At 52.6% G+C, this 22781-nt stretch overlaps 1 protein-coding gene across 1 annotated transcript in view; it reads left to right on the top strand.

The window, feature by feature from the left end:
- The window catches only part of LOC130389035 (zinc finger homeobox protein 3-like), a 15564-nt gene extending 505 nt beyond the window's left edge, over positions 1 to 15059 (top strand). The window contains exons 2-12 of the mRNA XM_056598697.1: positions 2130 to 2543; positions 2664 to 3882; positions 3985 to 4532; positions 4742 to 4955; positions 5674 to 5784; positions 6013 to 6143; positions 6316 to 6426; positions 8429 to 8573; positions 8792 to 13455; positions 13541 to 14209; positions 14892 to 15059. Of these exons, the coding sequence (XP_056454672.1) occupies positions 2166 to 2543; positions 2664 to 3882; positions 3985 to 4532; positions 4742 to 4955; positions 5674 to 5784; positions 6013 to 6143; positions 6316 to 6426; positions 8429 to 8573; positions 8792 to 13455; positions 13541 to 14209; positions 14892 to 15008 (8307 nt within the window). The 5' untranslated portion in view covers positions 2130 to 2165 and the 3' untranslated portion in view covers positions 15009 to 15059. The remainder of the gene's footprint in view (positions 1 to 2129; positions 2544 to 2663; positions 3883 to 3984; positions 4533 to 4741; positions 4956 to 5673; positions 5785 to 6012; positions 6144 to 6315; positions 6427 to 8428; positions 8574 to 8791; positions 13456 to 13540; positions 14210 to 14891) is intronic.
- Positions 15060 to 22781: the final 7722 nt, after the last annotated feature.

The following is a 22781-nucleotide window of genomic DNA, read 5'->3' as shown; positions in this document are numbered from 1 at the left end:
GCAGGCTTTCGCAGATGCTGGTCCTCCGAGGTTTGGCAGTGAGTAAACGGAACGGCACCACAAGTTATCTCCTTTTAACGTTGGGATTATTTTGGGGTGAAATACAGACAACTTAACGCTATTACCTTGTTATGACAGATGTCCATTTCCTCGTTTAAAGATGTAGTCCGCCAGGCCTCTTGCTTTCATTTCAGTTCAGTTTTTAAAGATACATTTTTGTATTTTTACGATATACAAAATCGCATTTCCAGTAGATAGTCACACTTGTCTCTATATAGGCGTATTTCTTTATCTCACTCTTTCTGTCGCTCCTCCTTTCTATTCTATTAAAACACACACACACACACACACACACACACACACACACACACACACACACACACACACACACACACACACACACACACACACACACACACACACACACACAGAGAAAATCATAAGATAGTATAACATGGATGTACAACTAGGCTATAACGTGAACATTCTATGTTAACTAGATATGTTAACTATGTTACTAAATATCCAAGTCTGCCATGGCCAATACAATGCTTGTTTAATTTAACAATTATTTTATTACATTTATATTTAGCCTATACCAATGTTCAGTGAGGTGGAGACATGGCCATGTTTGATTTTACTATTTTAAGTAAGATTCAGCTATGCCTGTCTTTGTTTTATTTATTGTATTTACTATTTTGCCTTAGTCAGGTCTTGGCCTGTCTGTAGTTGGTAAATCAGCAAGATGAGAATCACATTGCTTGTGCAGGGAGGGATGTGTATGCACAATGTTAAGTGATGGTTTCCCGTGCTTGTGATCGATAGGAACGCCAGAATGCTTGTATAAATAGTTACATTGCCGATAGACCCGAGTTATTGATTGCAGGGTAAATGAAAATCTTTATCAGATTAGGGATTGATTTGTTCTCGTTGCAGATAGACAGAGAGACCGACAGACAGCGGCAGGCCAACTCGGTGCCCAAGCCATAGGAAAGAGGGACAGTATTGTATTGGCCAAGGGTCCGTGGCCTGTGACATAAACACAGTACATTAAAGCACCATCAGAGCGCCGATATGAGCCATATATCTCCCAGCTGCAGAGGAGAAGGAGGAGGAGGGGGGGGTTTATGTGTGTGCGGGTTCAGGAGAGAGAGGGGGAGAGAGGGGGGTATTGAAGCAGAAAGGAGGAGAAGGGTTGGGAGGGGGGTGTGAGGAGAAGGTGAAATGGTACATTAAGGTCTTTCCTTGATTAAAAAAAGGGGTCAGTAATGAGAGTGTAGGCCAGAGAGAGGGAGATAAGGAGCAGTCTTCTTCTAATCTGCCATACATCAATCAGGTGACATGGCGGGCCCGGTGACAGGTCCATTTAATATGGGAACCCATTGTTGACGAAGCTCTGTAGGCCGGGACCTACAGAAACCCTGTGCAAAGACGGAACCACACTATGTCTTCTGTTGATTTGATTTCCCCAAAACTGAAGCATACGAAGACTGGCTGATAATTTAAACCATAAATCCAACCCAACATATTTAATTAAAACCAATAAGGACTTATCTTTGTTTTTTTATCTGTGTTTTCCTTTACATTGGATGTTTATTATTATGATAATTTTAGTTGTAGAATTAAATGATTCCTTGAAAAAAATAGACTCCGTCCACTTGTGTTGTTTACAGTGTAAAATAATGTGTGTATAATGGAGCTGCAATATATTCCCCATTACACAGTATCCCTGCCCTGCACTGATGTGCAATCCTATCCCAGCAGACCTTTAACGTGGCTTCAGTGTTCGTCAATCCTCTTTTATCTAACCAAGCCAATTTAGACAAAGGCCTCTAGTTTAGAAGAATTTAGTTCTTTATATAATTCGAACCCCTAAGGAATATTACAGACCCCCCACATAGACTTTACCCCAGCATTCCTGCACCGAGTTGAGCCTGGTCTTATTGATTTTCTCATTAAGGGCTAAAGCCAAGCGTTGAGTAACGGGGCGGTGTTATACACTGTGAAGGCTGTATCCAACACACGCTGTCCAGGGACCCCAATCAATGGCACACATTGTTATGCAATAATATTTACCTTATTCATCTCGTTCCCCCTCTCCTCCCTCTCCCCCCCCCCCCCCCCACTAGGTGTGGCAGTGATGTGTGGTCGCTGTAGCCGGTGGCATGGACCGCGGTGAGGGGGGGGGGGGCGGAGGGGAGGAGCGGGATGCCGCCGCCGCCGCCGCCGACCTCCACCCACGGCCTCTCTCGCCTCCTCTGCTGACCCCCGGGGTCGTCCCCGAGCAGGGGTCGTCCTCGCGTACCTCCGCCGCCACGGCCCCCGCCAAAGAGCCCCCCGCCGGGCCCCTCCCGGGGCCGCAGGGGGCAGGGGGGTCCCCGGCTGGAGAGCAGACCCAGGGGGGTGCGGCGGGAGCAGGGGGGGGCGCTGGGTGTCAAGACCAGGGGGTGACGATGATGAAGGAGGAGGAGGAGGAGGAGGAGGGCAGCAGGGAGGGCTGTTTGTTTGAGCTGGGGACGGGGAGCGAGGAGGAGCGCGCCATTGTGGGGGACGAGGGGGTGTTTTTTAAAGGGGGTCTCCTCCCGGCAGCCCTCCAAAGCAGAGAGGACGAGGAGGAGGAGGAGGAGGACGAGGAGGAGGAGGAGGAGGAGGAGGAGGAGGATACAGAGGAGGCCATCTCAAACCAAAGCCAAACCAAATCCAAATGTTCTTTATTACCTCAACTGAGCCAGCATAGCTCTTCTTCCAGCGCTGCCGCCCCCGGAGGCGCCCTCCACGCCAGAGCCCTTCCAAAGCCCCCCCCCCCCACTCCTCCTCCTCGCTCCCCCTCTCCAAAGCACTCCCCCGGCCCCCCCCCCTCCGCCCCCCTGCCGAGCGAGGCGGCGGCGGGAGACACCGAGGGAGGGCGCGGCTGGATCTCTGGCTTCCCCCCGAGCTTTAATTCCCAGCGGTCCGCCTCGCCCTCCCCCCCGCCGATGGGACCCGGTGAGGCCCCCCGGCCGGCCGGGCCCCCCCCCCACTCCGCCGCGGTCGCCCCCGGTGACGCCAAAGCTCCAGAACCAAACGACGGGCCGCCGGAGAGAGGGGCGGGGGACGAGGACGGCGACGCCGGCGGCGGTGGCGACGCCGGCGTCCTCCGGACCCTCGGCCACGACCTCTCCCCCGGCTCCCTCACCAGTCACATGACCATAATGCACTCGCGCAACTCCTGCAAGACCCTCAAGTGTCCCAAGTGCAACTGGCACTACAAGTCGCAGCACACGCTGCAGCTGCACATGCGGGAGAAGCACCCCGAGACGGGCGCCGGGTGCGTGTGCTCCGGGGGCGGCGCCGGGGGGAAGTGCGTGTGCGGCGGCGGCGGCACGGGCGGCGCCTGCTCCTACTGCGTCTCCGGCAAGGCGCACCCCCGCCTGGCGCGCGGCGAGACGTACGCCTGCGGCTACAAGCCGTACCGCTGCGAGGCCTGCGACTACGCCACCTCCTCCAAAGGCAACCTCAGCATCCACATGCAGTCGGACAAACACCTGAACAACGTGCAGAGCGGCGGGCTCGCCAGCGGCGGCGGCGGCGGCGCGGCCTCCCAGAGCCACTCGCCGGAGGAGCAGGTCTACAAGCTGGCGCTCCCGCTGCACGCCCCGCCCCCCAGCCAGCCCGCCAAGCTGGCCCCGCCCCCGCCGCCGCCGCAGCAGGGGCACGCGGCGGCGGCGGCGGGGAAGCGGTGGCGCTGCGACGTGTGCGACTACGAGACCAGCATCGCCCGCAACCTGCGCATACACACCACGAGCGAGAAGCACACGCACAACATGCTGCGCCTGCAGCGCGGCTTCTACCTGTCCCACTGCCGGAGCCTGCCGCCCGGCCTCAAGCACCTGCAGAGCGCAGGTGAGCCGCGCCACTGCCCCGGCTCCGCCCCTTCAGGCCTGCGGCGGGATGCCCCCGTGTGATGTCCATCTTATCCTAATCTTTGCCTTTGTGTCCCGGCAGGCGGCGAGCTTCCTCTGGGCCTATGCGGCAGCGGGCCGGCGGCGCCGGACGTGTCCCTCGCCACGCTGGGCTCCACCCTGACCCCGTCCCCGTCCCCCTCCCCGTCCCCCCCCCTGGCCCCGCCGCTGTCCCCCGGCGGCGGGGGTCTCTTGCCGGGCGTCTTCCACTGCCTGGTCTGCTCCAGCTTCTCCTCGGACGGCCTGGAGCCCGTGGAGCGGCACCTGGCCGCGGCGCGCTCCCTCCCCCAGGCCGAGTGGTGCTCCCTGGTGGCGGGGGGCTGCCACTGCAGGCTGTGCGCCTACACCACCCCGCTGCGGGCCAACTTCTCCCTGCACTGCCAGACGGACCGGCACCGCGCCCGCTACCAGCTGGCGGCCCACATGCGGGAGGGCGGCGACCGGGCCCCGGAGGAGGCCGCTGCCCTGGTGGCCAAGGGCCACCCGGTGCAGCTGCGCTGCAACCTGTGCGACTACGTGACCAGCAGCCTGGAGAAGCTCCGGGGACACGCCCTCAGCGGCCACCACGAGGCCAGCGTGCGCGTGTACCGGGTCAGTGCACACACACACACACACACACACACACACACACACACACACACACACACACACACACACACACACACACACACACACACACACACACACACACACACACACACACACACACTGTTAGTGTTATTTATACAACGACCAACGATAGTGTGATTTGTTTGTGTGTATGTTTGTCGTCTTTCTCACGTTTCCTTCCTCGTGTTCAGTTCCTCCAGCAGTACGATGGCGACGTGGACGGGGGTGCGTGGCAGTTCCACTGCCTCCTGTGCAGCCACTCCTCCTCCTCGAAGGTCCAGCTGCTCAAACACAGCCAGACTGCCACTCACCAACAGAGGGAGGGGCTACTGCAGCTGCAGCCAATGGGAGGAGAGGAACTGGCAGCAATTTTCACCATCAGGAAAAGCCCTGACGGTGTCAGAGGTGAGGGCCTGTGTGTGTGTGTGTGTGTGTGTGTGTGTGTGTGTGTGTGTGTGTGTGTGTGTGTGTGTGTGTGTGTGTGTGTGTGTGTGTGTGTGTGTGTGTGTGTGTGTGTGTGTGTGTGTGTGTGTGTGTGTGTCAGGAGAGGGGATTAAGACACAAAGAGAGAGAAAATGAATCATGGCTGCTGGTCAGGTATTGATTGGGCAAATTGATTAGTCGATACAAATCCTTGTTGCACTCCCAATCAGCCTCGACAGTAGCTAACTAGCACCTGCTAATCAATGGGCCGGGGCTCTGTGCTCCAGAACCACGGGTTAGTCCACACTAATCCTAAATGCGGGAGACACTTAAGGAATTGATGTCCTGTGTTATGGAAAAGTGCCAGATGAAGACCTCCCATTAGCCTCTTGTTAAGGGGAGAAAGTCTTCCTCGGGTCCCACTGTGTGTGTGGATTAAGTCTCATCGGGGTAAACTGATGTGTTCTAAGACTGTATTAACTCCACTCCACCTCTGAGGGGAATCTAATGGAGAATCAATAGCTGATCAATAGTGTACAGCGACGACACCGGAGGGCAGTGCGGCCCAGAGACATTGGTCTTCTTGAAGGCTACTGTCCGGAGAGTAATATGAAATACAATAAGCTCTGGGATTTACTGTGAACATTCTCACTGATTATGTATGCATAACCTCATTATGTGTCTTGCTCCGCCCCCCCAGGAGAGACGAGCGAGGATATGGAAACTTCCAGCGAGACAAACGAAGGCCCTCCGGTCCAAACCAAAGACACGCGCAACTTGGGGGTCGAGCAGAATTCTCGAAAGACCTCAGGTATAGCTGATGCACACGGAAAATAATTTATGTTTCCGCATTTCCTTGTAAGCAGTAAATACAACAGCAGCCACGTACACCTTTTTTTAATATCCTGCGATATATAATTATATAGAACAATGTGAATTAAACAAGCGAGCCTGACCGCGTTTGAAACATTTCCAATTTGGATTTGAAACGAGAAAAAAAACCAAACGCATTCATCTTATTTATCATTCCCTCTCGCAGGAGACGCACGCAGCGGCACGGAGAGGAACGCCACGCCCCCGGCAAAGCGTCCATCTTCTGGAAGCGAGGAGACCAAGAGCCCCCCCTCCCCCAAACGCCCCAAAATCCACCAGCAGAACGAGAACCAGCAGGTGAGCCGACGACAAGCCCCTTCACTTAATTAAACCGGCGCACTAATCAAACGCACCCAAACATAAAAACCACATCAAAATAAACATTAAAAAAAGGGCGCTCAGGATACACGGATGAAGGAGTGCCCTCCTCCCAGTCTGAACCGTTTGTTGCGTGTGGTTGTGTCTCCAGACGGCCCAGTGCGCGCTGTGCCAGGTGAGGCTGCCCTTCACCGCGCTCCGGCACCACCTCACCTACGTACACAGCGTCGCCCAGGACTGCGTGGACAAGCTGATCAGCGCGGTGAGTGTGTGTGTGTGTGTGTGTGTGTGTGTGTGTGTGTGTGTGTGTGTGTGTGTGTGTGTGTGTGTGTGTGTGTGTGTGTGTGTGTGTGTGTGTGTGTGTGTGTGTGTGTGTGTGTGTGTGTGTCGATACACGTCTGCATGCGCGCGTCCGCCCAGCGCTCTCTGTTTGCTGCCCTCGTTCATTCCACGGCTGAAGAAAATGAGAAACCAAGGTGATGGGAGGTGGGGGGGGGGGGGGGGGGGGGGGGGTGAAATGTAGGCAGACAATTCCATTAAGAAGGCACCGGAGAGAGGGAGAGAGAGGGAGAGAGAGAGAGGGAGAGAGAGAGGGAGAGAGGGTAGGGCAGAGGGAGATTTTTTAATGCATGCTTAAGTAGCTCCCTGCTATCATCTTTGATGTAGCCGTGCGCTTGGTGCATGTGCACGGACGTCATCAAGGAAGGGAGAATAGGTGGGGGAGAGAGAGAGAGAGAGAGGGAGAAAATGGTTTGACTGAGTGAGCGAATGAGGGGAAAGCCAGTGTTTCTATAATGCATGTTTAAGTAGCCGTCTATTACCAGAAGTGCAGTCAAGCTAAAAGAGGGGGGGGGGGGGGGGGGGGGGGGGGGGGGGGGGTGGGGGTTGCTTTTTACTGTGTCTCTTTGGCTAACAAAGCCTGGTCATCTATCCACATCACCATTCGCCATCTCCCTGGCCCGTATGCTAAGTAGCCTTTGTCTCTCCCTCTCCTCGCCTGCACTTCACTGGCTGCTTTTCACCCTTTTCTCCCCTCTGCCCCCCCCCCCCCCCCCCCCCCCCTACCTTCCCCCTACCACCAGTGCTCCTATCCCTCCTATTGCCGCAATCTTATTCCCTGCTTACTCTCTCTCTCCCTGTCTTGATTATACCCCCCCTCCCTCTCTCCCTTCCTCGCTCCGTTTCACTCTATTCCTCTCCCTGTCTTGATGTTAGCCCCTCTCTCTCTCTCTCTCTCTCTCTCTCTCTCGCTCTCGCTCTCGCTCTCGCTCTCTCTCTCTCTCTCTCCCCCTCTGTCCACGACCGTCTCTATTTTATTGTTACTGGTCCCTTTCTTTCTTTCCTTCTCCCTCCCTCCCTCCGTCCTTCTGCCCCTCTCCCCACTTTGTCCCTCTCCTCCTTTTTCATATTCTACACCTCCCTCCCCCCCACCCAAATGATCCCTCCCCCCTCCCAACCTCACTCCCTCTGATAGTAATTGAGGTTCATTAATTCAGGCTGAGGTGATGATGGCCATTATGTACCTTGCTTTCCAATTATGCTCTCTAGATTAAGCCTGACCTTCAGTTTTCGCTGCTGTGTGTGTGTGTGTGTGTGTGTGTGTGTGTGTGTGTGTGTGTGTGTGTGTGTGTGTGTGTGTGTGTGTGTGTGTGTGTGTGTGTGTGTGTGTGTGTGTGTGTGTGTGGACGTACAACCATGCGTGTGTGCCTTTTTCTCTAAAGCTGTTAGACAGATAACACTCTTGTCATGTAAATCTCATCTTTAGCTGCCTGTCCTCTTCCTGAGGCTAGCTAGCTGCCCGCTCCAATATAGCATTTGCTCGGTAGCTGTGTGTGTTTTTTTTTTTTCTTTTTTTATATGAGACGCAATTTTATATAAATTCATTATTCAGCTCGGTAAAGCTTTATTAAACCCCGGGGCCATGTTGGAGAGTGTCGTAGGAGCTGAAGGCCGGCTACACATCTCTTCCTAGCGTATAGTTCTTATAACACGGAGGGCGTAGCTGTGTGCTGTAAAACGCAGGTTTAAGATAGAACTACACACTCACGTATTCACACAAGTAAATGTTTTATGATGTTGGGAGTCTGAAGACGTTATACGTCTTCCTGTCTGCAAATGTAATACGTCGCATGTTTTATTTATGATGTTTCATTTAGGAAATAAAGGCGCATTACATTTTTCTACATTGCTTTTAGGGAAGGAAACTGCAATTTTCTGAAAAATAAACGGTATATTGACAGACTATTACTTTGTTTTGTTTCCAGGTTGCACCATCCGTGGATCAACTGGAGACTCAAACCAAGATGGAGTACGATTATCATACGGATTTCCAAAAGAATAACTCTAATAACAACATAAACACAAATGGCTCCAATTCCCCCACCACCGTGGAAAATATGAGAAACACAGGTGGGCATCAAGGTCCTTATGGTTCTTATACTCACTGATGGTATAAACTGATTCTTATTTAACCAGAATGGTGAAAATATCAATGATGTTGTAAATTCTGATTTAGTTTTTATAGTCATAGCTAATTAAAAAAAAATTAGAATTATATATTATTCAATATTATTTTATGTAAAAAATGTTTCTCAAAAATCACGTCCGCTACCGTCTGCCTTTTGCAGAAGAGTTCGGGGAGAGCACGGAGGCACACGAAGCCACGCCCAAAGACGTGACCGCGCTCCTCACTCCCCCCTTGGAAGAGCCCGCCTCCCACCCCGCCAACAGCCGACCCTCCCCTCCGTCTCCCAGCCATCACCCTCCCTCCTCCCCCCCCAACTCCCCGCCCAACGAGCCGCCTCCCCCCTCCGATCGCCATGGTTACCGCTTCCGTTGCAGCAGGTGCAGCCTGGCCTTCCCCACCCAGGAGAAGCTGCAGGTGCACTGGCAGTACCACGCCATGCGGGCGGCGACAGAGTGCCCCCTGTGTGCGAGACGCTGCCGCAGTCAGGAAGCCCTGCAGAGGCACATGCAGAACACCCACTCACAGCTGGACTCTGCCAACCCCCAGAGCGCCCCCATGCCGCCGCACACCGCCCACACCCAGCTGGAGCTCACGGCCGTCGGACAGGACGTTAGGTTATCGCCTCCTGTGGGCGAGGAAGCAGACGAGGAAGAGGATGATGACATGGAGGCCGAAGCACTGGTCATGGAGAAGAAGGAAGTCAGGACAGAGGAAAGGAAGGTGGAAGGAAAGGACACACAGGTCGGGGTTAGTGGAGCTCAAGACAACATTCTGGATTTGGGGAAATGCCTCCAGGCCGAAACTGGATTGGAACCCACTCCCAACTTTTATATGAAAAAGGGTTCAAACCCAACCATGGACCGCTATTTAGACCCCGCCAGGCCCTATAAGTGCACCATATGTTCAGAATCCTTCACCCAGAAGACCATCCTATTGGTCCACTTCAACTCTGTTTCCCACCTCCACCGAGCCCGACGGGCCCTGCAGGAATCCGGCCCCGGCCAGACGCACCCCGACCCCCCCCGCGGCCCAGACCCTAGACCCTACCGCTGCCGGCTGTGCGGCGTCGGCTACAGCCAGAGCTCCACGCTGGACATCCACCTGCGCTCCGTGCTCCACCAGACCAGAGCTCGTGCTTCTCAGAGCGCCGCGCCGCAGATCCCGGCGTTTGGTTCCACCGCTCCGGCGCCGGTCAACTCCACCGCAGCTCAGACCGCTGTCGCCAGCGAGGGTACCTCCACGAGCATCCCGTCAGCCAAGAAGGCGGACCCCCCCGCGGCGCCGCCGTCCATCGCTTCCTTAATAAGCACCGCGGCCGAGGCCCAGCAAGCCCTTCACAGCCAGGCCGAAAGCCAGCTAGCTAAGAGGTCCGCCGAGTTGCTGTCCTCCAGGAATCAGATACTGCTAATGCAACAGCACCAGTTAGCCCAGGCACAGGCCCAGTTACAGCAGCACACGTCCCTCCTTCAGTCTCAGCTCTTTAACCCAGCACTGCTGCAACATCTGCAGTTAGGACCAGAGAGTCTGCTGAAGCAGCACTTCTCTATAGCTCCAGATAACCTTCTGTCCCTGCAGCAGCAACTTCTGCTGCCCTTTTACCTCTCTGGAGAGATGAAGCTTAACCCAGAGTTAGTTCTTAAGAGCCTAGAACTTAACCAGACCGATTCCTGTATCACTGCCCTGATGGAGCAGCTTAACCCAAAGGCTACGAGAGAGTCCACCCCTCATGTGGAAGAGAAACCCACCCAGAGGCAAACCCCAACCTCGGCTCAGTCCCCGCTAAGCGAGAGTGTGGAGAGTGAGGGCAGGGTGAAGCCACGGGGTGGTGGCTCTGTCATGACCCAGAGCGAACCAGAGTACAACATACCTGGTCTCAAGGAAGAGAAAAGAGAGGACACGATCCACGTCGTCAAAGCCGAGAAGCAGAGGGACGAGCTGAATCAGGTCGATTGCTCGCCCCACAAGCGCTTAGGACTTGATTGTCCCCCTCCTAGGGTTCCCTACGCTGCGGCGAACGGGGAGCCACTCAGAAGCCTTCTGCAGAGTTACGGTTACGAACTGGCACTGCAATACATCCAGAGCAGGCAGAGGCACCAGCTGAAGATCAACCACATGGTGCCAGAGGGACACAAGTGCCTTGAGGAGAAGCAGGCCTATCTAGACATGAGGATGAAGGACTACATAGAATTCAAAGCTGGCAAAGCTGAAGGGTGTGAGGGAACCCTAAAAGGGGAAGGAGTAAATGGGGAAAGGATTGATGGCTCATTAGAGAAGAAAAAGGAGAAGGAACAAGAAACATTGCAGAAAGAAGAGAAGGAAAAGTGTCTGGACTGCGGTAAGATGTTCTCAGATGCGTTGGTCCTCAAGACCCACCAGGAGTACCTACACAGGCAGCTCTTCCCCACTGCGGTGCTGGAGAAGTTTTCAAAAGAGTACAGGCTGCAGTATGACCAACTCTACCCACTCGCAGAGTCAAAGTCTGAGGAAAAACCTGCTGATGCTCCACCAACACCAAAACCAGATTCAGAACCAGAGCCCGGGCTAGAACCAGGTGAACAAAAACCTGCTACAGATTCAGAGCCCGAAGCTAAAATATTCGCTCCTGTCAGCGATTTACCACCAACCACCCCAGTAAGCACTCCTTCTCCATCTCCTCAACCACAGGCCTCTCCCAAACATGAGGGCCCCCTCCCAAGCCCCTCTCCTCCAGCGATCTCCCAAACCCCCTCCCAGGGCATGGGCCTACCCAAACTTTCTCTTCCATTGCCCCAATACCCCCTCTCTTCTCTCCCCATGCCCCCGATGTCGTTCCCCATGGACATGCCCTTGCTTCCTTCTGTTGTGATGCAGTCCATGGGTCTTCAGTCCCAACCCTGGCTGGACTCTGCACTGACGTCTGAGATGGCAAAGCTGTACCAGTCGCAGCTGAGCCCCACACTGCTCTCCAACCAGGCCGACCTCGGCCCCGCTCTGTTAGCCCAACAGTCCCAGATGAACCACATGATGCTAGCTCAGCCCTCGCATCATAGCCCTGTGCTCCAGCATCCTCAAGGAACGTCCACCATGCACGACCCCCAGCAAGGCAAGCGGCCTCGCACACGTATCTCCGAGGAGCAGCTGGGTGTTCTACGGCAACACTTTGACATAAACAGCCTCCCCGGGGATGAAGACGTCATCAAGATGTCCTCCAAGTGCGGGCTGCCTCACAAGGTCATCAAACACTGGTTCCGCAACACCCTGTTCAAAGAGCGCCAGCGAGACAAGGATTCCCCCTATAACTTCAACAACCCTCCCACCACGGTGTTGGATGAGCCCCCAGAGGAAGTGGCACTACTGCAGGTTCTCACCGAGGCCGCGTCGTCCATCTCCCCCGGTCTGCCGACCAACCAATCCCCACAGCCCCAGAGAACGGACCCCCTCAGAGGGGAGCCGAACCGGGGCCGTCGGTCCTCTCGTACCCGCTTCACAGAGGGCCAGCTGGAGGCGCTGCAGAGCGTGTTTGAGGCCACGCCCTACCCCCGAGAGGAGGAGTACGACAGGCTGTCCGCCCTGCTGTCCCTCCCCAACAGAGTCATCGTTGTGTGGTTCCAGAACGCCAGGCAGCGGGCTCGTAAGAGCCAGGAGAAAGGGGAAGAGGACGGGCCAGAGGGCAGAGCCCAGGTGGAGGACACCCAGAGGCGAAGCCGCGGGGGGCACAAGAATGACACGGAGGATGACTGTGGGGAGGAGGGCCTTGGCGACAGGCAGAATGAAAACTCCATGGATTTGGCGTACGAGTATTACACCCATGCGGACTCCCCTGTTGATGCAGATTCTCCAACTCATCGCACAGAGAGTAAACATGAGATAGTCAACGGGAAGCAAAACGCGCTTGGTAAGATGCAGGATGAAACTGCAGCAGCTCAAGCTGAGAAGATGCATGGCCCAGTTTTACAAATAAAAACCGAGATCCCAGAAGCAGAGAAACAGAACCAAAATAAGGCCTGTACAAGAGTAATGCCAACACCCAAACCCCAGCCTAAGCCAGAACCACCGTCAGAGAAACCCCAACACACTTCTGGTTCATCTTGTGATAGAACGAAAGCTAGTGTTCCAACTTCCTCTCCGTTCAGCCAAGATAACACCCGTCCCAGCTCTGCTCCAGCCATAGACAGGCCTGCTCAGTCTCCTCTCAACCCTCCCTCCGAGTGTGAGACGGACAGAGCCTGCATGCCTGACGCCACCACGGGCCGGTCCGCCCACCTCCATCCACAGAGCTCCCTGCAGCACCAAACCCCGACCCAGTTCCAGTGCTCATTTTGCCCCATGTCTCTGCCTTCGCCACAGCTGTGGCAGGAGCACCAGACCAGGCACCTGCTGGCCGCTCAGTCCCAGGTTCAGCTCATGCACCCTGGCTTCTCAGACCGAACCATGCCTTACATGATGATCCACCCTAACCAAACCCTGATGGCCAGCCAGCTGCTGGCCAGCGCCATGTCTCAGATGCACCCCAACCCGGCGCATCCCATGCTTCCCCAAATGAACGGCCTGCACCTCAACAACACACTCTCGGATCACCTGAGCAACAGCCTCTCGGGCCTGCCTCACGCGTCCATGTCTTCGGGGAAGCCGAGTTCAAAGGTATTGAACGACGTGAGCTGTGAGGGCCAGGGAGGCGGGAGAGAGGTGGAGGACGACCAGAGGAGGGACAAGAGGCAGAGGACCACCATCACACCGGAGCAGCTGGAGGTTCTGTACCAGCGCTACAGCCTGGACTCCAACCCCACCCGGGGAGTCCTCGAGAGCATCGCGCGCGACGTCGGCCTCAAGAGACGCGTGGTTCAGGTATGTTTCGGGAAGATGTTCTCCGTGCGTTTCACTCTCGCATGAAGTCAACTCATAATGAAATAACATTTTCTGTTTTTTGCAGGTTTGGTTTCAGAACACTCGCGCCAGAGAGAGGAAAGGACAGTTCCGCTCCACCACGACGGGCACCAGCTTCAGCCTTGGCTTGAATCACCTGCGCTGCCTCTTCTGTAGGGCTCTCTTCAAGGTCAAAAGTGCCCTCGACGCCCACATCAGGTCCCGGCACTGGGCTGAGGCCGAGAGGGCGGGCTACAACCTGTCTGTCAGTAATGGCTCCGCCAGCCAGCTAGGCATGTCTATGTCCTCTCTCTTGGACAACGCCGGCCCGTCTGCCTCCTGCGGCCTCAGCCCCAACCCGGGCTACGTCATGAGCCCCAAGGATCGCCTCGCGAGGCCATTGATGCCCTCCCACTGCTCAGCCATTGAACCAAACAGCCCCGAGGAAGAAGGGGCGTACGAGGAAGAGGAGGAGTACCCATGCGACGAGGGCTCCAGCGTGGCCGAACAAGGGTCGCTGAGTCCGGACGGCATCGGGGGTCCGAGCGGAGACTGGGGCGAGACCCTCTCCCAGAGGCAGTACCAACATCAGCAGCAGCAGCAGCGGCAGCGGACACAGATGAGCCACTTCCAGGTGCTTCAGCTCCGAGACTTCTACCGGAGCCACCGGACCCCCAACCGGCAGGAGTGTGAGGCGCTGGGCCAGGACCTCGGTCTGCCCCACCGGGTGGTGCAGGTGCGGTTCTGCTGTTGGAATTATAAAAAAAAAAATATTAAAAAAAATCGAGAAAATAAGCCCCTTCATGGCGAAGCAAGACACCTCCGCTGTGCGGAGGTGTCTTGCTTCGCCATGAAGGGGCTTATTTTACGATAATGACCGGCAAAGTTCTATACATTATCCCGCTTATTACACGGCTACTTCCCAAAACAAAACAATTTATTTACAATGTATTTGTTACCAGCATTCATAGTGTTGATCAGCAGAGAAATAGTCCGCCCAAGACGTTGACGTCGTCGCTTGGCAACCGACAGCGCTTGGGTTGATACACATCCCGCTTATTACATTGACAAGTTACCGGACTACGTGCGGAGTGATACCAAAGGCAAAAAGTCCTTTTGTTTACCTTGACAGCGGTCATTATTCATCCGTTGCCAATGAATTATCCAAAAATAATTGACCGCCGGAAGTTGTGCAGTGCCCATGCAAGTGAACGGAACGTTGAAAAGATATATATATTTCTGTCATCTGACCTGATAGATTGCGATGGAAGAGTAGCTAGGGTGTCGGGTCAAGGTACCAGGCAACTGGAAAGGTTTCTGGTTCCTGTTACATCTTGGGGTGCAAAAAGGCATTAATGTACGGAGGTTTAATTTGACCATATTTAACAAATGTGTTCCTTTTGCGTCCCTTTGCACAGGTGTGGTTCCAGAACGCCAGAGCCAAGGAGAAGAGGGCTCGCAGCATGAGCTCTGACCCCGCCGACAGAGAGCAGTCGGAGCTCTCTGCCGGAGCCGGGGAGAGAGACAGAGCTTAGAGAGGCACACAGGGATCATTTTTGCTTCCTCAAACTAAGTTCTTTCCAAACCCTCCCCCTACCTACATCACCGCCCACCCCCCACCCCCCACTTCACACCTTCCTGTCAACCCGTACCCTGTCCCGCTTTGCTGCCAAACCAGAACCCTGAACACCCCAAAGAGGCGGCGCCACAACGGCCCAAAGAAGCTCTTTCAACTCCCAAAGTACGAGAGCGTTCCAACCCGAACACACAGCTTTTTTTCCTCCTCGTCTCTTCATCGAACGTCCTTCTCCCTGCCTGTTCCCCCCCCCCCGCCCCCCGCCCCCCGCCCCCAGCTCGAGAACTACACCCCTCCATGTCTCGCCAGACACAGAACCAAAACCAAACGCCGTATTTATTTAAACAACCAGATGCCACAGAGGCCAAAGAACATTCTCCAAGTGTGTGACCTCACTGCCCAGCTAGACCTGCTGTCTACCTCTCTAGTCTCCATGACGGGCTCTCCACGGGGCCCTTCTACAGACAGTTCTCGTCTGCTAGCTGTGTAGTAGCATGTAGCCGGTCGCGACTCGACTGGAATGAAAAGAATTGTCAAAGAGATTTTAGTGTAAATAGGAGAACTCCAAAAGAGAAACTTGAAGGAAAAAAACAACAAAACAAGCAGTCAACGGATGACGATGAACTGAAGGAAAAACGACAAAAAAAAAATACAAAAAAAAGTAATATCCTTGAAATGGACTGAGGTATTCACAAAGAGCTTTTACTGTCTCAGATTCCAAAGCTCGTAACCAAAATTTTACATGTCTGTGGGTTTAGTTTCAACATGTTGGTTTTTCATTTTCAAAAATGCAGCGCTGACGTCTGTGAAATAAGTGGGTGAACCCTGCGGCGAGCGTTGCTGCGCATCGCACCAAAAGACTGACCTGGTGCCGTGAGCCAGCTCCACAAGCCAATGATGAGTCTTCTGTCCTGTACATCTGTGTACACCGTGTATGTTCCTTAAGTGGAGAACGACCCAAATAGCACAGAAAGCAAAGGCCAGTTTGTCCCAAAAAGGACAAACTATTTTTATAGCACTCAACCATTATACTGTATATGAAAACATTAACCAAACTCGAATTTACATTGTGTGTGTTTAGTAATAGTTTCTTAATATAAAAATCGTATGGATTGAGATAAAACTGTCTTGCTTCGATATAATAGTGTCATGATTATGAGAAAAATGATGACAGCTTTGATATGTTAGGGTAAGGTGACTTACTGCCTTTCCTTACTATTTGAATATACCAATGGCTTACCAATGTTATGTGTTTCAATGTAAAGCTTTCTATGCTCAGGACTACAGTTCAACTTGGCTCTCTTTCAAAGGTGACCATAATACTACTATAACAGTTTTCTGTTTTCACAACAGAAGTGGCATGCTTTAACCCGGAAGTATTACAAGATATCTAATGAACACACCTCTGTAATTCAAAGATCTGAGCTCTTCACCTCCTTGAGTAGTAGATTGTTCCACAAACCTTATTAAGACTTAAAGTGTTTAATAGTGTGAGGGGTAAATGTACAGTATTTAGCTTTTGTATGGTTGACTCATTGGATGTTTGTGAAACAGTTCCCGTTCCTTCGGATTGGGGAGCGTCCGCGCAAAACTGAGAGAGATAAGAAAAAAAACCAACTTTGGATGTTATCAATGTTATTTTTGTACACTTGAGTTCCTTTGTCTTTCTTCTTCTAACCGTTTTTTCCACTTATTTCCTCTTCCTCTCTTTCCTTCTTTTTTTCCTGTTTATTTGCAACCAGTCTTTTATTCTAACTGTAATAATGAAAATATAACAATAATAGCTAAACAATAATGAATGCTTTAAGACAAAAATCCAAAGACGTGATGATACTTTACCGTATGAACTACAAAAAAGCGCTACTGTTTACCTTGACGACGTGTTGCTATTTTTAAAGAAGGAAAGAGTCCCTATATTTAAGCTACTGTTTTCTGCCTCTCAATAAGCACACTGGAGACTGTAACCAAAACACCAAACTAGAGCCATGGCAGTCTGTAATATAGCGGTTGAAAAGTTTTACTCCTCTTCAAAAAAGAATTTGCGGTTTGTTTTTGTTATTCTGTTTTTTTTCTTTCTTACCAGTGTTGAACTTCAGCCCTTAAGGATGTCCAGTTTGCTGCTAATGTACTGTAGTTTCTAACAATACTGTAGAAAGATGCATGCTCCGATCGCTTTACCCGTTAGGCTTTAATAACTACAAACTGTAAAGATACCTTGAAGCTGTTGATAACATGCCTACGTTATTCTGTCACATGCATATGTTCTGAGTTGGATTCCATCGTTGGCGTTCTGTATCTAATAATTATCCGTCGCCCAAAGAGCTGAACAAAACGATTTTTACCACTTTGCAATTGTTATTTAAGTTTTTTATTTTTAAAAACATTTCTTATTAAGGTTGTAACGATACACATTTACAAATGTAATGCATATGTTTAAATGCGATTGTCTTTCTTTGACAGTTAATACACCGGTAGATAAATTGGGTTAGGATTTCTTTCTGAGGTGCTGATTAACCCGTGTGTGTATTGACGAATCTTCTTGAGATATTAACCAAAAGCAAGATGAGCTAGGTTACATTTTCTTTTTAGTGCATTGTACTGAACATCATCTTATTTAACATTCTGACTGAAGACTGAGATCGTTACAGCCTTAATACTTCTATTTCTTAGCCAATACACACTCACACACACAAATGATGAAACCTATTTTGATACAGAACAGCTAACTGATGAAACTAACAATTCTACCAATATAGTATTTGCCTTTCTTTTTGTTTTTCACAATGTCCATTCGTCCAGATCAGACGGCTCTACTGAAACCATAGACCCAGACGTCCCGCTCCCCTAAAGTCCAACGTTTCGCTCTTTAAACCAACCAATGTTTACGACGACACCAATGAGCTTTTTCTTCCGTAGAAAGACGTGCATTCCAAATACGACCGAGGCAGTGTCTGTTTGATTCCTTCCATGCTCCTTCCTGTTACCGTCGGTCCAGCCGCCCCTCCCCTCGCCCTCGGGACTGTAAGATGTACATATTGGGTCCTCCGTGGTGACGGGATGCCCTCGTCCTTCCTGTAGGTACAACTACACGGTTCCATTGGTTTTTCCTTTTTTTATTTCCTGGAGATGTTGTTGCCATAGTGATGACCAAAAAGATACCTGTGATGTGCACCTGTCCTTATGTCCTGCTCCAGTGGTATTAGTATGTCTACCCCCCCCCACCTAACCCCCCACCACCAAACCCTTACTGGTGTGTGTGCGTGTGTCCCCTCCCCCCGTTTCTCCACTGAGGTAAAATAAAGTCAGATGTGGTGCACACCCTGGTCTCTTCTCCTCTTGCTTTACATGGGGCGGAGCCATTTTGTGAATTCTCTCTCTCTCTCTCTCTCTCTCTCTCTCACACACACACACACACACACACACACACACACACACACACACACACACACACACACACACACACACACACACACACACACACACACACACACACACACACACACACACACACACACACACACACCTTGTGTGTGCGTGCGTGTGTGTAAATATACATACGTCTGTCTGTATATCTGTACTCACACGAGGCCGGGATGTTGTGTGTCTGTGGGGTGCCTTGTGTGTGTAACGGTGTGTCTCTACGTGGTGGTGTGAGGCACTCGGTGAATGGAGGGACGCTGACCTCTGGGGTCACTTCATTAATTACATCTGTGACTTTCAGCCAGATGAGTTTCCTTTGTGACTAAATAATATGATGAATATTAACGACGTCGGCTGAATCGCTCCGCGGCGGCGGTGGCGGCTGCTGCTGCTGATGGGAATGTGTTTTACGACTCGGTGAGGAGGAGAGGGGGGGGGGGGGGGGGGGGGGGGAGATATTGCACACTACAGCACATCTAGGACATTTAGGAGACACATTTTCACGTGCGGAATTCACTCTTGAGACATCGACGCGAGTGATTTGGGTTATTTTTTATTTGGGTTATTTTTTTTGTGGGAGAACTTTGAGGTCTCGGTAAGAGGAGGGACCTGGAGGGAACATGATCATCAAAAAACAATCACAGCGGTACTGGCGGGGGCGCACTCGGCTCCACGCCGTCTCACGCGACCGCCGCGAGACATTCGTTCCCTCGCCACCCCGGGTCGGGAGCGAGGAGGAGGGAGGGAGGGAGGGAGGGAGGGAGGGAGGGAGCGAGAGGGTTTCTGTATTTTTGCCCGGTTGACGACGGCGGCGGCGATGGGGCCGATATTTATTGTGAACAAAAGCCAAGAAAAACGCAAGAAGAGAGGCGGCGGTGAGATAGCCTCTTGGCTGATGATAGCCATCTTAGAAAGTCATTCTGATAAAGCTAACCCCATCCCCCCCCCCCCCCAACACCACCAGCACCACCAGCACCACCACCCTCCCAACTCCACAGATTCCCCCCCCCCCCCCCCGCCTCTCTTAATCAGATGAGTACTCTGCAGCTGGTGGAGTTGCGGCAAAAGGGTGTACGAGAGATTGGGGAGGGGGAGGTTGGTGGTGGGGGAGGGGGGGGTGCAGGCGGTGGCTTGGGGGATGGCGTGAAATTATTGCCTGCTGGTGTATATGTGATGCTGGGGGGAGGGTAGTGGGGGGGGGGGGGGGGGGGGGGCTGAGGGTGTAATGTCATTGCCTGCTGGTGTATGTGTAGTGGGGGGCTCATTTAGATTTAGATTGGTTATGTGAGGAGAGAGCTGAAAGGCCAGCTCATGTTTATGCATGAGTCCCAAAGCGTACCGCGTGTGCGTGTGCCTGTGTGTGTGTGCCTGTGTGTGTGTGTGTGTGTGTGTGTGTGTGTGTGTGGGGGGGAGCCGTTGCCGCCAGTTAAAGAGACAGAGACTCAAAATATAAAAATACATCCAGAGATGCAGCTCTGCTGAGCATGGGGGGAGAAGGCACACACGGCCTCTCTCTCTGCTATCACATGCATTTCAATCACACTCTGTGTGTGTGTGTGTGTGTGTGTGTGTGTGTGTGTGTGTGTGTGTGTGTGTGTGTGTGTGTGTGTGTGTGTGTGTGTGTGTGTGTGTGTAGGAAGAGGCCCGCGTCAGGGGTGTGTAAGCTTCTCGGTGCCCAAATAAGCGCACGCACAATTTGCGTCGCTGTCCACATGCATTTCTCAACGCCTTTGTTCACCCACACATCTAATTGTTCTCCTGTTTTCTAAGCCCAAACATGCCTGAGAGCATCGCTACACACACACACACACACACACACACTTACATCCACACACACACGCACACAACCCCCTTATATGGTTTTACAGGTGCAGTGAGCACCTTGTATAAGTATCCAGCTTGTATGTAGAAATGACGATCACTGCACACATTACACTCACTCACTCATACACACACACACACACACACACACACACACACACACACACACGCACACACACGCTCGCTCACTCACTCACACACAGGGAGTAATCAGTAAATGTCTTTGAAGGAGAGTTTGTTCAGCACTTCATCAGGTATAAAGTGGTTTTTATTTGGAGATGTGGTCCCTATCCATCTTTTAAATGACTTTTTAATGGTTGTCCCCCCATCCTAATCAATCATGTGGCGGGCTCGCCTGCGAGCGCCACATACGCTCTATTTAGATTTCCCTCATTCTACAGCGAGGGGGGGGGGGGGGGGACAACTGAAAAGAAATGTAAACTCCGGGAGCATCGGGCTCCTCCTGTGAGTGGCCGGGGATGTGCCCTCACAGATGTCCCTGCGCCGCGGCCGACGCGCCACTGGCTGCCTGCCTCTCTCTGCCTCTCTGGGCGCACCGGTGGTGCCCTGCCCTATGAACACTCCTCCCCCAGTCCTCCAGTGTGTGCAGCGTCCTCCCCCACGCCACCTCACACCTCCGCCCCCGCAACCTCCCAGACCAAAGCAATAACGGCAAAACATTTTTAAAACGACGACCGGGCGTCAGACGTGTCTGGATTTAGATTTAATGATTTGTCTTCGTCTCTTTTTATTTGTGTGTGCGTGTGTGTGTGTGTGTGTGTGTGTGTGTGTGTGTGTGTGTGTGTGTGTGTGTGTGTGTGTGTGTGGGGTGAACCCCCTCCAACCTCCCCCACCTCCCTCCCTTCGGTAACCCCCCCTCCACGCGACCCGCCCCCTCCCCCTGCGCCTCTCCATTCAGTACTTTCCATCTATAATGAGATACAAATACGCATCAGCGGGGCGGTGTACACGCCACGCGCCGCAGTGTGAATATTACTCATACTTATTAGCCGGATTATGTTAATCTTTACACCCTCTGCCCACAGACAACAGACTCCCTGGGCTGGGGGGGGGCCGGGGGGGTTGGTCACGGCGGTACGCGTGGCGGTGAGTTGCGGTTTAAGGGAGGGTGTTGGGGTGTGTGTGTGTGTGTGTGTGTGTGTGTGTGAGAGGTTATACGTGTGTTGGAGTGATTGTCATGTTGTCAAAACTGATCTGCATGTGAAAGGGCGGCGTAATTACATCACTTATGCAAAGGAGAGAACTGTGCGCCCGCGCACACACACACGCACACACACACACACACACACACACACACACACACACACACGCACGCATGCACGTGCGCACACACACACACACACACACACACACTCACAGCTTACGGCCGGGGTCAATAAGAGTGAGCTGTACTCTTATTGACCGATGCAGAGCGTACACCACCTGTCTGGCCCGTCGGCCGGGCCCTGGTAGCGAGCACTGAGACCACAATGGACGTGTTTGATCGTCTCCTTCAGAGGCATAAAGGGGAAGGGAAGCAGGAGTACACAGGGTCAGCTCGACGTCAGACTGGAGTACCCGGGATGTTATTGAACGTTTTAACAGCCACGCACATCCACTGATTAGGCTTTTTCTTTCGAGAGGAAAAATTGATAGTGTCCCCTGTTGGCGTGATTGATTGAGTCTGACACATTTTAATTATGCCTAAATTAAATGAATCGCCTGGCAGACTATAAAACATTGCTGTTTAATAACGGGCTCCTTCCATTTTGCCTTTTATCAAATCCCATTTCAGCCACCCATACAAAATAACCTCTCTCGCTTTAATGATATGCAAATGAATTTGCATGAACCCCGTGATCCCATACAATGATTAAACTAGGATGACATTAGGTCCCATGCAGCCACCACCATCAGTGGTTCTGTCCCCTGTTCCCTGTCTGTCTGTCTGTCTGTCTGTCTTCTGGGGTGTGGAAACCATGGCAACCATCCAGTAATATTATAACGACGCTGCTATTCCTTTTCATGTGTGTGTTGTTTGTTCTGTACTTGCAGCAGAGAGAGAGAGAGAGAGAGAGAGAGAGAGAGAGAGAGAGAGAGAGTCTGAGAGAGAGAGAGAGAGAGAGAGAGAGAGAGAGAGAGAGAGAGAGAGAGAGATCGAGAGAGAGGGAGAGGGAGAGGGAGAGAGAGAGAGAGAGAGAGAGAGAGAGAGAGAGAGAGAGAGAGAGAGAGAGAGAGAGAGAGACTAGGTGTCCCGTAGTGGGTAAGCAGGGCTGGAGTCGCGCCGGGCTGCAGCCCTCCCATCAGCCATCAGCCAGCACCTCTCCACACGCCTCACAGAGAGAAGCTGCACTATGGCTAGCATCAGCATAAAAAAACAAACAACAAAGGATGTTCTTCGTGTTCTTCGTAATCCCTCCCTCGCCCCTCGGTTCCGTTCCGTTCCAGTTCTACGTCCGGCTCCACCTTTTGCTGCCGTTTGTATCGTACA

The sequence above is a fragment of the Gadus chalcogrammus genome, chromosome 9, assembly GCF_026213295.1.
Source record: "Gadus chalcogrammus isolate NIFS_2021 chromosome 9, NIFS_Gcha_1.0, whole genome shotgun sequence".
Classification (NCBI taxonomy): Eukaryota; Metazoa; Chordata; class Actinopteri; order Gadiformes; family Gadidae; genus Gadus; species Gadus chalcogrammus.
Note: the sequence above shows the minus strand (reverse complement) of the source record. Positions and strands in the feature narration are given on the sequence as shown.